Source organism: Osmerus mordax, chromosome 14 (genome assembly GCF_038355195.1).
Source record: "Osmerus mordax isolate fOsmMor3 chromosome 14, fOsmMor3.pri, whole genome shotgun sequence".
Taxonomy (NCBI): Eukaryota; Metazoa; Chordata; class Actinopteri; order Osmeriformes; family Osmeridae; genus Osmerus; species Osmerus mordax.
In genome coordinates this window covers 2,389,900-2,406,145 of record NC_090063.1, presented here as the reverse complement: position 1 = coordinate 2,406,145, position 16,246 = coordinate 2,389,900, and the positions used below count along the sequence as shown (strand labels likewise).

Sequence of the window (16,246 nt, the reverse complement as noted above, 5' to 3'; positions counted from 1 at the left end):
GAAGTCATATGCGTGTCATTCTGGGATTTTCTATGACAAATCTGTTGACATTGTAGTGTATGCATACATTGTCTCGCCTTCTTCTACTGTGGTGATGTTGAAGGGAATGTGTTGGTTGCATTAGTGGGAGAGACAGATTTTCCTTAATCCATTTGTTGCCACATCATAGAGATTTGCAAACTCAAACATGCCAATAAGTCAATGTTAGTGAAAAAGAAGACCTGAAGAATTATAGGGTCATCAAGGAAAGAGGCTCGGTATGGGGGTAGGGCTACAGTTGTTGCTAAGCAACAGAAAATAAGACCAGGGTGGGGGTAGTCTGAGGGTCCAAAATGGTTGATCCTCACTGCTTGCCTGAATGGATTGGTATAATGACATCAGCGATGATGTCAAGGACAGAGAAGGTTCACAGGTATTAGCTGGCACCTTTCCCCCCCAGCCCAGTCCCTCTCACTCTCACCTACCTCGACCTCCCCTCGACCACTGGACCTGGTGATGAATGTAAACTGTCTGTGACCAAAGGAAGGAGTGCTTTGAAGGACAAAACAAGTACAGGTTACATATCTCATTCTGTTTTGGTTCCTTGTAGGCACCCTGAGGTCTTCCCAAATTTTTCTCTCAGTATTTATTTTCCTCTCCCACAGGTTGATGGATCAGATGCAGCAGGAACAAAGTACCTCAGACACTACAATACAATCTGGACAGCCTGTGCAGAATACACATGGGCGACAAACGGCCCACATAGCCCCCGTTGTCAGCCCCACAGGAGCTTGGGGGAAAATCCCTGGTGTGAGTTCAATGCAGGCTGCAGGTTTATACTCCCAGGTGTCAGACCACGTGCAATCAGAGCTGGTGAATCCAGGGTCCACTTCTGCTCTGCAACTTAATATCAGTCGCCCGAGGCCTACTGCACTGGGGAACAAACTTGCAGGGAAGACCTCCAGAATCCCTGAAGCTTATGTCAAGGAGGAGGCTTCCATCCCAGCTTTTGTTACAGATCTACATAGCCCAATCTCCCAGTTGGCCTCTCAGCTGCCTCACAGCCCTCAGAGTCCTCTCAGCCGTCAGCCTTACTCTGTACAGCCTTACCTAAGCCCTCAGGCAAACCTGGCTCAGCCTCCTCCTAACCCTACCCCACCATCTAGTCTCAGTCCCAAATCGAGACTAAGTCCTCAGCCACAGAAGATAGTTGGAGGGGCATCAGTGGAGAACCAACCACAGGCTGACAAGACATGCAAGGAATCAGAGGGCTTCAAGTAAGACACATAACCAATAATGTAATTGACCTGGATACATGTTTTAATGTTTCTTTCCACATCACACATTGAGTAGCATGTTGAGTTGTCTCCATGGAGATAGTTCTCTCCTTACTCATCCCTGGCATATAAAAAAGGTAGAGCAGAAACCTGTGATAGCATCCATTTGCATCAGAGCATGGTTGACGTAAATCAGTCTGTCACATGAATCATACGTCATACAATACATTCAGCCTGTTTCATTCAATACATTCAACACATTTTATAGGCCAAAGTCCTAAGACAGCATTTTACTTATCAGGAAAAATGCATGTTTTTCTTGTCACTCCTGAGCCAAAATACCTGAACCATAGATGTACACAAAGATGCTGTAGTGGCACTATATTTAGATTTTGTATGTAAATCTTATGTTTATACTCCTCTTGCACTCTGATAGGATCCACATTGTGACATGGAACGTAGGTTCCGCCGTGCCCCCAGATGACATTACTTCCCTGTTTGGGCCAAGCGCTGCTGACTGTAGCGTAGACATGTTTATCATTGGGTGAGCATCTCCTCACAACCTGAGGTTCAGCTTTGGATGTGTCCTCTCAATCATCTCTCTACTTCCATTTAAATCTACCTTCTCCCAGCTGCTTCAATGTATCTTTCACAGTCATTCCTCCTTCTGAAAAATTAAGATAAAAATCAATTGAGTTTTTCTCCTCTCTTTACCCTCTCCCAGGCTACAGGAAGTGAACTCCATGATAAACAAGCGTTTGAAGGATGCCCTGTTCACAGATCAGTGGAGTGAGCTCTGTATGGACACACTTAGTTGCTATGGATATGTGCTGGTCAGTAAATGGTTAATCCAAGTCTGTCTCAATAGCATGATGCACTTGGTTTAGATCTCAATGTAGAATGTGGCTGATGGGTCTAGTGACTCTTTCTGTTTGTCTCTCTTTGCTTCTCATGCCCCTTCTCTGTCTCTATCTCTTCAGGTGGCCTCCCAGCGTATGCAGGGGGTGCTGTTGCTGGTCTTCTCTAAATTCTGCCATCTTCCATTCCTGCAAGGTGTGCAGACAGAGAGCACACGCACCGGTCTTGGGGGATACTGGGTAGGTGTCACCCCCGCAAGTCCTTACTATACAGTAGCCTATCAATATACTCAGAAACCAAACACTTCCTTTCAAATGCAGATTGTATTAGAATTGATTGATTTGACTAAGTTTGAAATGCCAGACAGGGAGATGATAGAAATAATAGAAGTAACATGAATGTGTGTGTGAAAAATATACGTGTGCTTTTGCTTGTCATATGTGCATGTGATGTGCGTGCACGCACAAGTTTGTGACCTTCCTCAGCGTGTTGATGTCAGCATCACTATGGGCTCCTGGTGCAGTCTCCTCTCTGAGGTCAGTGCAGCAGCATGGCTGTCTGGCTGTCTGGAGCTCGGATACAGAGCCTGCTAAACTCAGTCCTCCAATTTCCAACACAGTCAGCTAAGGGGTCATCTTGAAATGGGTGATGCTTCTGATACATGGCCAATTACATTACTACCAGCACTATACACAAGGAAAATACAACTATACAATAATTTTGCTCCAATCACATTAATTTGATGCATATTTGTATTTTGGTCCTAAAACACAATTTAAAGCTTGCCAGCAATCAAACCAAGTGTCTTTTATGGTCTGCCTTGGGTCCATAGAAGCTCACTGAATCAGTAGTAGCCTAGCTCACCAAACATTTTTGAGAGAATGCAAACAAATTAGACCTGTATGCACCTGTATGTGAATCACTGCAATCAAAAGACTAAATTCTCCATACCATGCTTGGTCCACAAACACGGTGGTGATAGTAAAAAGGTTGAATGGATTTACAGAACAATGCAGCTTGACTTAGACAGAATTAGTTTCCGTTCTGCCTTTTCCCCCCAATCCGCAGGGAAATAAGGGGGGTGTCAGTGCGAGGATGGCAATGTTCGGACACCCAGTGTGCTTCCTCAACTGTCACCTGCCAGCTCATATGCGGAACCTGGAGCAGCGTATGGAGGACTTTGAGAGTATCCTGCAGCAGCAGCAGTTTGAGGGCGGCACTGCCACCGGTGTGCTGGACCATGAGTGAGTGGGTAATAATGGGTAGAATGGGTTTTCATACGGTTGGCTTCCGAAAGGCTCAATAACATTTCTGTGTTCTGTTTCTAGTGTGGTGTTCTGGTTTGGGGACCTTAACTTCCGTATCGAAGACTATGACATTCACGTGGTAAAGAGTGCTATTGATAGCAATAAACTCCCCATGCTGTGGGAGAGAGACCAGGTGAGAAAACTGTGCAGTTTAATCATTTGTCAAGAACCAAGGACAATGGAAATGTTATGTAAGTCATCTAGCAGAAGTGACAGATGGTGACAATTGGGTGCCTATAGAGGGCGCTATCACACCACAAATGCAAACAGCACCCAACCAGAATGGGAGCGTTGTGTTTGTAAATCTGATTATAAACCGCACTGGAATATATGCCGCACTTGATACGGGAACAATGATACCAAGCAATGCACAAGTATAGGCAGTAGGCTACAGCATGCGGTTGTGTAACAAACTTTGAAAATGAAAGTAAGTGCGTAATGTATGTTTTCTATTGCCCGGGAATTAACTAATATTTACCTTTAGACGCGTGAGTTCTAAATATTTCCAACGATCCCCAAAGCGCAAGTTATTATTATTATGCAGACATCCCAAGTATCCCGGAAGTTCCGGGAGTCTCCCGCATTTCAAGCCACCTCCCAGAAATGAGTTTCTGCAGGTTGGGATGTCTGAAACTGTTTCTACTGTTGCTTTGTTATAAAAACGTTCCATAAGCCGCTTTGAAATATAAAGCGCACCACCACAAGAAAAATGTAAAATCGGGTTATAAACTGAGGTTTTATTTCCGACTAATACGGTATGTCATCTTTGTCCTCTTCCATGTCTCTTTTTTTTGTCTTTGTCACATTTACAGCTCAACATGGCAAAAAACTGTGAATCTATCTTGGAGGGATTTAACGAAGGTCCTCTAAATTTCCCACCAACGTATAAGTTCGATGTGGGGACACACACATATGACACCAGGTACTTGATTTCCACAAGACAAATGGGAGTTGTGTGAGAACCTTTCTTTTGAAACATGAAGTGTTTTTTATTTATCCAATCTCACTCCACGTCCACCTCCACTCCTTTCTGTCTCTCCCCTTCTGTTAGTGGAAAGAAGAGGAAGCCTGCTTGGACAGACCGTATCCTCTGGCGCCGGCGTCGCACTGGATCCCCTGTGCCTTCCCACAATGCTGCTCTTCAGCGTGGCCTGACCTTATGGCTGGGTGGGGCTACCAGGGTGACGCACCTTGCCTACCGCAGTCACATGGGCTACACCATCAGCGACCATAAGCCAGTCTCCGCCCTTTTCGCATTACATGTGAGTCCTGTTTCTTTTCCCCCCTTGCCACTGAACTCTGACCTTGCCCATTGACCTCTGACCTACTGTCTATAATGCCTGATATTACTTATCTACTTTCTTTGTGCTGTCTACTGCACACTACAACCACCATCCCCCACCTCCCTTTTCTTTGTGTCTCTCATGCTCTGTCACTCCCAGTTCCCTTTTAGGGTGGACATTCCCCTGGTGGCATTCGAGAAGGTTGACAGGGAGTGGACTAACGCTTCTGAAGCTACAGTCAGGTTCACTGTGGCATCAACTTACCAACGCAGCTCATGGGACTGGGTAGCCATATATAAGGTATGAAATTAGTTAATTTATTTCACCATTGAGCTCAATAAGGTATATTTGTATATTTAATTATATTCTAATCCCACTTAGTACTGCTAGTTTATGTACCCTTAGTATAGATAGTCCACATATTTAAATTTTAGGTATATGTTTATTGTATGCACCTTCCTGCCAAAGCAAATTCCTTGTCTGTGCAAACTTTCATGGCGAATAAATCCCATTCTGATTTAGTGTCCTGCTATCATTTATTGAGACTGCTCTCTGATTTGTCCTCACAGCTTGGATTTAAACACCATAAGGACTATGTAGCCTATGTGTGGGCTAAGGGAGAACATCTGAAACAGGTATATGCATTTAAAAGACATGTAGTATGTTAGATATTTAAATCAAATTTGATTATTAAATTCAGATATTATTTACAAAGTCGTTTTGTCCAAGCTGTACTTTGTCTCTCTACTTTATATTGCTCTACATTTTCCTTCAAGGTGATATTTGCAGAAGAAGACTTACCCAGGGATGCTGGGGAGTACATACTTGGTTACTACAGCAACAACATGAACAGTATAGTTGGAGTGACATCGGCCTTCAAGGTTTCTTTCTTCAATCTTGCCTATCTGTCTGTCTGTCTGTCTGTCTGTCTGTCTGATCTCACTCTGTTTCCTTGTCCATTTATTCGTCAACCTCTCTTCCTTTCTCTTGTTAAAACACGCAACAACTTAAACATCTGTCATACCTCAACAATCTCCTGTAGATCCAGATCCCAGTACGCAGCCCAACGGTGTGTTGCTCAGACAGCTCAGATGCCAGCTCAGAGGATGACAGCACGCTAGTCTTGCTCGCTCCAAACTCCCGCAGCCCCAGTCCTGGAACGGGCAAACACCGCCGCCACCGCCGTTGTCGCAGCCCTGCTGTGCCTACTCTCTCTACCACCCCTTTGTCATCCCTACAGGGCCTTAGCCTGTGTCCTCACCCCAGAGATTCCCACTCGCACAGCCACTCCCCTTGCGCTGCAGCTAAGAAAGAGCACCTGATGTCACCTGACCCACTGCCATCGCCCTCCATCAGCCCCCTTAGTCCGCGTAGCCCTGTCTCTCCAGGGGGTGGGGTCACAGCCCCAGAGGCCCTCATTGCTGCCATACTAGGGGAACACACCCCCAACAGGGGCATCCCAGCAGGGAAGGTTGGAGAGACCAGTTTCTAAGAACATATACCAAGACAAGGTGTGTGTTTGTTAAATTATTGCATTGCAATTGATACACAATCCTAACACAGACATTAAAGATCATATGATGAGAGAATCAAGGGCTGTCCCATAAAGTATTATGATGCCAATCTGACCTCACACTGTTGCTGTGCTAATAAAGTTATGGCTCACACTGCAGTTTGCAACATTCTATTTGATAGTCTGCCAGTCATCGGTCTTTCTGAAACATCTACCGTGACTGCTCATAGTGACTGCATCCCAGAAACACTGTAGTTTGGAGACAGGTTATGACAGATTACAAACATTCAACATCTATGTGTTGTACCCCCAGTGCTTTTACTGACTTATCTATATGTAGACATGTTGTTACATGTACAACCAAAGCTGGATGGTACCTTTGTTATTCATGTGAGAAAGGGTATTTGTTTTAATACATTCAGACTGGATCTGAATCACATTAGTAAAGGCATATTTCATTAAAAAAAGTATTCTGTCACATTATTTCTGTCTTCCTCTGTATTGTCAGTTACTATATAGGTGCGGTACTTGAAGTGGATAAATATGTACTACGTTTTATCAATTTCTCAATGTTTGAAATGATGTCAATACTTTTGTAAGTTCCCTTATATTGTGAAATATACTACGTCTTGAAGTGAAGAATAATTCTAAGTGTCGTGAAGGGCTAGATCCTAAGTCCAAACAGGTGCACTGGAACTCAGAGTTTGATGCAAAAGTTTATTCAGACACAAACGTATCTAAACAAGTGAGTGTGTTCCTGGGAGCAGACTGGAATTTTTCTCCGGACATTCCTCTTTTATATCAAAACCTTATCAGTTCTGTAATTTTGCTATTGGTACATTACTGTTTGTCACAGATGCATAATGCATTTTACACTCTATTGGTCTCTCTCTCTAAAGGCTTCAGATTACAGGATATTACATTGCATAGAAAACTCCTATTTTTTAGGCTTGCTCTGGCCTTGAAGACCAGCTGCACTGGGTTGCTGAGTGTAAAGTCGTAAATTTGTCCCATGATATCTGGGCCTTGTAGTTTTCTATGGAAGAAGCATACCATCTTCTCTCGCCCTCAGCCCCTAAATATCCAGATTTGCACTTTTGGGCTTAATATCTTCTACATATTAGTGGCAATACTCATCAGTCAACAGCTTTGCATGTGGTTTTCAGTAATATGGCATATAAAGGTAAAAAAATGATTAAGGGGTTCATTTTCAATCATATAATCCATAATCGTTACCCATGTTCATAATTACAACAGTGTGATGTTTTTTCCACAACATTCCCCCCTGTGAGACTTACAAAATCTCACCACAACTCATACTGTGAACACTGCTGTAACTATTCAACAGAAACAATATCGAAGTAACATAAGTGCTGATAGAATACCAGTAGTCAAAAACACATTAGGCACTATTCAGTGTGACAGTAGAATCATAAAAAATACAAAACAAATCATTGTTAATTTCGACCTTACTCGGGAACGTCATCATGTACGAAGCTCATCCTAGGTGGCCTGGGGGACTGTCCTTCTTTTCAATACTCGCTAAAGCTTTCAGCTTATTTGCAACACATAGCGAGGGAGTAAAATGATAAGGGTATGGGGAAATAGAAACTCCCCGTAGCCAATGACACACATAACGCTAGCCATCTGGGTTAACTATGTTCATAATGCGTCATGAGTATCTATTCCAGCCTCTACCTAAGTATATGTGACAAACTGAGTCATCGCTAGTCGTCATACTGTACCTCCCTGCTCATTCCCCATCCACCCTGAGGAGCTTTGCACTGATGTGGTCCGTTTCATAAACATAAAAACAAGAAGTAATAGATTAATGCATACTGTATGTTCTATATGGGACTATAGCGGTTAGAACCGAAACTGTACTGTACTGTAGCGAGTGGTACGTGACAGTGGAGCGAGTGGTACATGACAGTAGCTAGTGGTACATGCCAGTAGCTAGTGGTACATGCCAGTGCCTCCACTGGCACGTGACAGTGGCTAGTGGTATGTGCCAGTGCCTCCACTGGCACGTGACAGTAGCTAGTGGTACATGCCAGTGCCTCTACTGGCACCTAGTGGTACGTGCCAGTGGAGCTAGTGGTACGTGACAGTAGCTAGTGGTACATGCCAGTGCCTCCGCTGGTACATGACAGTAGCTAGTGGTACGTTACAGCGCCTCCACTGGTACATGACAGTTACTGTTCTGTTGATAGTGGTATGCAAGTGTGTCGTGGCAGTTGCATTGGGTGTCTTGCAGCTTTTGTTTACTGTCGTGTAACTGTCCCGCGGCCATTTTAGAATAGGAGAACAGGCTATAAACTTTTATTTAAAAAAATAAGTTAAACTGTTCGTGCTAACAGACTCCAAACCATACTTTTGATGTCTCACTACAAGCTCACCATACAAAGTAGTTGATTTAAACATTATATTGCATATAGTGTAATGGTGTGACTGTAATGTAAAGCAGACTTGTACACGTAATGAATTAGTAACAAATTATTTTACTCAGAGTAACTGAATTTAAGCGTGCACATGAGCCACCGTTGTAGACTCTTGTCTCTAATGCACATCGTTGTGTTGTTATCAGCGCCTCCTAGTGGCGTATATCATTAATTGTAATAACTGAAGTCAATATAGGTAGCCTACATTTGCATTTCGATACTCTGAGTAAATATAGTTGTTTATAATAATTCATTATTTTCATATGAAGAACCTTGTCAATTAATGACACCCTATGATTGCAAATGTACTTTCTGGGTATTATACATACTAGAAACTACAAACTCTCCTGGATACAAATCTGTTTAGGTCACTCAGATATCTTTATCACAGCTGAAGTTACATCATTTTAAAGTCGACCTGTGTCAAAAAGTGATATGGGAGAAAATCCTTTTGTTCGTAATGACGTTGTGAATGTAAATGTCAGTTTAAGTATAGGCTACATTAATAACTTCTCAGCAAGTTATTTCATTGATCAGTTGTTATAGGCTGCTGCAGCACTCAAAAGAGCAGCATTTGATTTGACATGGCTTGAAAATCTTGCTAGCTGACATGTCCAAAAACCGTTGAAATTAATAGTTTTTCATAAGTAATCATATACTTTTTGTACATTACAATGAAGTTTAGGGTGTTAACGATACAAAACATCAAAAATCTCAATTTTGACAGAAAACGATTTTCGATCTTTTATGGCTTAGAGCCAACAATGAGCGGCCGCGACATCCACGGGTTTCCGCAGGCCGCCACACATACTTAAACAATTCTATTCTAAAATGGCCGCGGGGCAGTTAGGCTACATGACAGTAAACAAAAGCTGAAAGTCACCCAATGAAACTGCCACGAGACACTTGCGTACCACTATCAACAGAACAGTAACTGTCATATACCAGTGGAGGCGCTGGCATGTACCACTAGCCACTGTCACGTACCACTCGCTCCACTGGCACTACCACTAGCTACAGTACAGTACAGTTTCGGTTCTAACTGCCTCTCCAATCTTCCGAAAAAACGAATAGCCAGAAAACGAATAGCAGTCTAAACCTATTGCTAATGCTTGTCTAGATTATCTATTCGAAAGAACTGGAGAAAGGCAGGTGCTAGATACAGGATACGTTAGCATTGCTAATAACTGTTACCCGACAAAATCATACTACAGCTTGCGGTTGTGATGAAGATAAGGTCGGAACGCACCTCTTTTCAGCAACAGCTTCATAGCAAATCCTGCTTTACATTGTCCCAGGTTTTCAAAACCGTCCTTGGTGAAATGGTTCGCGCAAATGTGTCCAGGGTCGAACTGCACAGAGATCTTCTACGCTACGGTATAGACAAACATCAGCCATGCCCGTCTAGTCAATGTTAACTATAGACTCTTGCTCATCTGCTTTTTATTAACAGTGATTTGCAAGGAATGCAAGAACAGCTAGATAGCGAAAACACCTAGACTGTAGGCATGTAAACTAGTTTAGCTTGCTAACGCAAGAGCATAGGTTGAATGTGTGATGATTTAGCCTAGTTTATTGGCAATGGGGCCAACGTTATTTCATGTTCCTGACTGTTTCATTCAAATAAATAATACCCGTGTTGTCATGTAAAACTACAATTCAAGATGTTTGTCCAGATCTATTTTACAGCAAGATAGCTAGAGCTGAATCACGATAGTTTGTTTGCTAAGCTGTAGTGCTAACGTTACCCCACCTAAGTCGATCCTGTTTGCTTCGACAACAGAAGTGGAAACAACTAACGTAATCATTTCAAATTATATCTAGTCAATCTGTTGAAAACAGTGTTGTGTAGACAAAATAGATTTATTTGTACGTTTTTATTTCAAGTCTCCACTTTCGATGTTTCAGTGAGTGTTGGCCATGTCGCGTCTTTGCTCCGCAGGCAGCTTCACTCGTTGTAGACCAACCAATCAGCGCGCAGCTCATCTATATATTCATGAGCATACCATAAAAGGAGAAAACCTAGCGTTTTTCCCGGGAAAATTTCACTGGGTGTATAAGGGGGCATAGAACAGCACCCGGGCCATTTTTAGCCCAACCAATGTTGCATACCCTATTCGGAGACCTTAAAGATCCTGTAAAGTAAATGCTTCTAAGTACATTATATACGTGTGAAATTAGTTCCTGAAAGCATGTGCAAAGCGCTAAAACTTTGTCGCACTGAAATGTGAAGTTAGACCGAAGAACAGTTTCTCTTCCGTTTTCAGATCAGGTTTTAATGGGCGTTGGTTGAATTGGATTTAACGTTCCGTTGTACGGTTTAGGCTGAAATTAATTATTTTCATGAACAAATTGACAAAGTTTAGGCTGTGGCAGGTTGTTCAGGTTAGTAGTTAGATAGACTTTTGATTAAGGGGTAAGGGGAGTGCCGAGTATGTTCTGTCGCCGTTTGACTTCCTAAGCAGCTGTTTTTGTAGTGTGTCTCGCGTAGGCTTCAGCGTTGCAGTGAGCAACACTGGTTTGAAACCACAGGTAATGATAATTTCACCAACAAATCGTTTACTTGTAATATACTGTCATAATAAATCCTACAACGAAAATGTTTGAGAGGAATGTTTATTTTAACGATTGAAAACAGATGCATCAGACCACTGTAGTATGTGTTGCCCGGGCAACAGAGGCTAATGTCATGATGCTAATACTTCAGTGAAATAGTAGACTACTGTTTCCGAAAGTAGATGTACTTCCTTAATAATATCAGCTTATATTGTACATTACACATCACAATTGTGTGTCATATCACAAAGTAAAATTAGGGTACATGGTAGCCAACTTTAGGAGGACTATGTTTGTGTGAAGTGTAGCCTAACTCCAGCTAATCATGAACAAGGCAGCATTTCCATGTAACATTGTCATTTTATTTCAAACAAAGTGCCAAACAGTGAATTAAAATCTTCTGCCAGTCCCTGCAACAGGTCCTGTCTGTTGGCCCTGACAATGAAGCACAAAATAAGTATCAACATAATTGCACATGTAAAAAGGGGCTATACAAGTCATAAAAAAATCACATCTAAAATAATATACATCAAAAAAATATGTGATTCTAGATTTTTGTCACATAGAATCAGAATCAGGTTTATTCGCCATATATTTTTGTATGTTATACAAACACGGAATTTACTGTGGCAGGGAGGTGCATAACACTAAACATATACAGATCTTCAATTAAGTAAAAGTACAAAAGTTAACTATTTCTAAGAACTAAACAATCTAAGAATACAACAATTTAAATATAAAATATAACCATAGCCATGTGAAAGGTTGGATATGGAAGCTGCAATCATGATTCATTCACCTTGCTTGTTTTGAATGGGCTGCCGGGGTGTGTTTGAGTGTCTCCTCTATGAGGAGCTCCACAGCTTTCTCTCCCAGTCCCGTCTTCCACTTCATCACAGCGTCTGGAATTAGAAGTCATGAACTTATTGTCAGCACCAATGTGAACGTTGAACGCTGCATGTAAGCCATAGTTCATGGCATCTCCAAACACTTACCAGTCTCTTTCGCAACTCCAGCACCTTAAGGCGTAATCAAGGTCCTCAAGGTCTTGGAGTTAAGCCTGTGTTTGGGCCACCTGTAGGTCCATCACTGGCACCTCTTCAGTGTGTCTGCCCTGTAGTCGCCTGAATAGGAGAGCCTCTCGCTGGTTCTCCTCCAATGTCTCCATCTTCCGGAGCATAACCTGTAATGTGTCTGTCATTAAAGACAAGTAAAACAAGTTTACAAGAGTTAGCATGATTGGCATACACTGTGGTTCTTCTAGATTAGCTGTAACATTGATGTACATAACAAAAGTTACCTTAAAATGGTCTTTGCCCAAAATGGTACAGCTGAATGGGGTATACAAAGTATTAGTATGACAACATTTGTTGTTTTGACAAATGTGTTTCCCCCCACGATCTGAACAACTTAGTTATGCCTAGTTATGTCTAGATTAGCTGTAACATTGATGTAAATAACAAATGTTACCTTGAATGGTTGTATACAAAGCATTAATATGACATTTGTTGTTTTGACAAATATGTATCCCCCCCAGAACAACTTAGGTATGCCTTACAATGAGTTGGCAATGCTATTGAGAAGCTTTGAGTATTTTTTTGAGTGTCTTATATTTGCACTTGCCTGGCTGCCAGCTGTTTTCCTGGGCCCCCAATGGGTTCACCTCCACCAGACCAGAGTTGACATCTAGGGGTATGGCATCTGGTGATGCAAAAGTTTTAAGTCATGCTTTTGCTTCAAAACATAGCCTTTAGGGTTGCCATGGCTCATACAATTATTGTCACTGTTATAAACGGTCATTCATTACTTTACCATCATTTCCCAGGGACACAGTGCTAGGCTGTGTGACGGTGGTAGGATAATCTGTACAGAAATGAAAGTGTAATGTAGTTTATGTACATCGTTTTTGCATATTGATATTAAAGGAGTAGCATTGCACATATGTGATCGTTCGAAAGCAGGGCCCCACAGCGTAGCGTCGCACATGTGTGACGCTACGCTGAACATTCCAACCGACTATTTTCCGATAGACAAAAACTATATGACAAACGCTATAGTATGGCTTAAAAATTTACAATTAGTAGGCTAACAAGTAACATTAGCAGGTAGTAGCATTGCTACGAGTATTATGCTAAGTTGCTAGGTAACGGAAGCTAATTAAAGCTACCTAGCTGCCGTTTTGGAAAAATAACTGGTGGAAGCGTCGGAAATATTTAGAACTCACGCATCTAAAGGTTAAAACGAATAAACTTATCCAAAAACAGATGTCATGTACAAATTGGAAACATTTGTGACATGATACTTTTATAGACGCCATTGCTGTGCATGCCATGACCGACTGTGATCAAAACGTGATCAGCAACGCTAGCTCCACAGTCTTTGAAAATTCAGGGATAAATAAACTATTTTGGGACGAGGTTTTTTCTAACAGTTCTGAACGTTTATTTTCACTGATTCTTTTGTGGGTGATTTGTGAGACGCTAAACTTTCATGTATGCATTTTCAGTATTTCAACATAATTTTCTGGAGGGTTTAACCTATTACCTCGAGGTAGCTAGTACCTAGATCTAGCTAGCGAAATCCTAACATAAACAATGTGAATCTGATAGCAGATAACCAGGCTAAATAGCCTCAATTTCAAACCTATACGTAATAGCATGCCCTATCCAATTTCTGAAAATAAGTTTATATATTTAAAACTATTTCTGTAAAGAAACTCACCTTTGAAGTAGCTAATTTCCAGTTGAAATCCAATGGGTAGTCCTACAAGACGGTTGAACCCCTGCAAAATCAATTCTGAAACCCCAGTTTCAGCGATGCGTTGAAATGGGCATGCGCAAAGTGGGGCAGACTGAGGGGCAGGTTCGCTAAGGAAGAATTGTAATATTCTGTGATGACTTGTCTTTGGAAATGAAACTCTTAAGAGTCGCTTACCTTTTGGTCACATTTAACAATTTTGTATTACAAAATTATTGGAGCACAAATTTGCATTGTGTGTCATACAGCTTTGGTGTGCTGTACAAAGAATGTTTGCTTAATCATGTTACACATCACACATTAATTGCTTTTGTACATGTTTATAGTAAAGAATGAAAGACTAAATTATATTCCAAATTCAGTCTTTTACTTATTAAAGCTATGTTCCTGCATATGAGAAAATTGATGACCAATGACATGCTGGGGCTGAGCTGCACATGAATTACATACATTGTCTACATTTATACGTGCTGGGTGCAACATTTAATATTGTGTGTGATTGAAATTCATGTAGATTATGGCTACATTACAAAAGTGTCAGAACTGAGAGCAGTCCAGTTTGATCTCCATCTCTGGATAAACCATATTGCACTCGAGATCCGTTGTCCTGCGACCAAAGAGCGACTTAACGGCAACTTAACCCATGGTACCAAAATTAATGTATCCAGCCGACCAAGGTACAACGTCGTGGCAACGTTGTCCACGGGACCAAAAATAACATAACCAGCCGACCAAGGTACAACGTCGCGGCAACATTGTCCATGGGACCAAAAAATAACATAACCAGCCGACCAAGGTACAACGTCGTGTCAACGTTGTCCACGGGTCTAAAAATAACGTAACCAGCCGACCAAGGTACGACGTCGCGGCAACGTTGCCCACGGGTCTAAAAATAACGTAACCAGCCGACTAAGGTACGATGTCGTGGCAACGTTGTCCATGGGACCAACTGGCAACATTCCCTTAATAACGTTGCAACGACGTTGCCACGACGTTGCCAGAAGGTAACGTCGCGGGTTACCAACTGAGCACTTACTGGCAACGTTGCCGCAACGTCATGTGTTAGCTGGGTAGGTTGTCTATGTAGGCCAAATATTGATTGAGTTTTAGGGGGGCAAAAAGAATAATAAATATAGCTGCAAGCAGCAATGGTGGATTCCTCCAAAACATTGCGAACCATTGAAAAATTTATATTCTTAAGAAATTGTCACTGTATAGAAAAATCCATGCTGCAGACTTACCAATGGGGTACCAAATCTGACCAAATCCAAATATAGCTGCAAGCAGCAATGAGGTGGCCAAGCAGTCAAATAACCCAGAAAACATTTTAGACATCCTCAGAAGAGAGCAACGAGTACACGCAGCAAGTTTGGTGTGAATCCATCAAAGATTTGCTGAGATACGACCCAACTTCTTGTTTGCTGGCTTAACGGCACATTTTGATTGCCTGTACCGGGCAAACGGTTTCGAAAGTCAAAATACCATGTGATAGCTTTTGTGAGGCTTGGTCTGAAGATAATCTTTGCTGAATTTGGTGAAGATTGGACAACATGTGTAGGAGGAGTAGAGAAAAAAACGTTTTTCAATTCATTCAAAATGGCGGCCGCATCAATTCGGCTATTATCACAAATTATGAGTCACACAGGGGATGTCCCAAGATATCATGAGACAAAGGAATCACTTTAAAAAGGCAAACAAATCAATAGTTATTGGCCAAAACACATTTTTGCTTCCTGCGGCCACGCCCAGTGATCACATGACACCAAATTGTGTGGATGTCCTCAGAAGAAGGTTCCGAGTCATCATACCAAGTTTGGTGTTGACTTCTCAAAGATTTGCTGAGATTTGATCCAACTTCCTGTTTGGTTGCTTTGTTGCCGATTTTGATTGGCTGTACCGGACAAACGGTTTTGAAAATCAAATAGAAAAGTAATACCTGAGTGAGGGTTGCTCTGACCATGATGTATGCCAATTCTGGGGAAGATTGAAAAGAAATTGTAGGAGGAGTAGGCTTTCAAAGGTTTTTGATAAAACCGGAAATGGCGGAAAATCTACATAACCGGTGTGGAAGAAATTGGGATTTCCTGTGTGCTTACATTAATCACTAATCAATATAACTAGTCATTGGATACTAGTTAGTATGTTCTCATGTAAGCTTGCTATTAATAAGAGTAGATTGTGTCTATGTGTCAGGGTTAATAGATGTTCGTGATCAGGAGAAAGTACTGGGTAAACGTCCTTTGTCATGACTACAAGGAGAGCTCCAACTATGAAC

At 41.8% G+C, this 16,246-nt stretch overlaps 1 protein-coding gene and 1 long non-coding RNA gene across 2 annotated transcripts; one reads left to right on the top strand and one right to left on the bottom strand.

Annotated features, from left to right (window-relative positions):
• Positions 1-358: 358 nt before the first annotated feature.
• LOC136956276 (inositol polyphosphate 5-phosphatase K) lies at positions 359-6,340 on the top strand. Its single transcript, XM_067250169.1, has 13 exons — positions 359-492; positions 645-1,256; positions 1,693-1,800; positions 1,981-2,089; positions 2,237-2,353; positions 3,183-3,358; positions 3,443-3,554; positions 4,234-4,343; positions 4,473-4,683; positions 4,864-5,004; positions 5,274-5,339; positions 5,481-5,585; positions 5,747-6,340. Exons 1-13 carry the CDS (start codon positions 359-361, stop codon positions 6,194-6,196), a joined length of 2,451 nt encoding a protein of 816 aa, XP_067106270.1. The 3' UTR covers positions 6,197-6,340.
• Positions 6,341-11,633: 5,293 nt separating this feature from the next.
• Positions 11,634-12,243, bottom strand: LOC136956990 (uncharacterized). Its single transcript, XR_010878257.1, has 3 exons — positions 12,210-12,243; positions 12,014-12,116; positions 11,634-11,649 (listed from the first exon to the last, which is right to left on the bottom strand). It is a non-coding gene; the product is annotated as an uncharacterized lncRNA (long non-coding RNA).
• Positions 12,244-16,246: the final 4,003 nt, after the last annotated feature.

Excerpts from the sequence above, each read along its gene's own strand:
- LOC136956276 (XM_067250169.1), top strand. The coding sequence starts at position 359 with ATGGATTGGTATAATGACATCAGCGATGATGTCAAGGACAGAGAAGGT. Across the intron at positions 493-644 it reads CCCCTCGACCACTGGACCTG|GTTGATGGATCAGATGCAGC; the intron begins GTGATGAATGTA and ends CCTCTCCCACAG. Across the intron at positions 1,257-1,692 it reads AAGGAATCAGAGGGCTTCAA|GATCCACATTGTGACATGGA; the intron begins GTAAGACACATA and ends GCACTCTGATAG.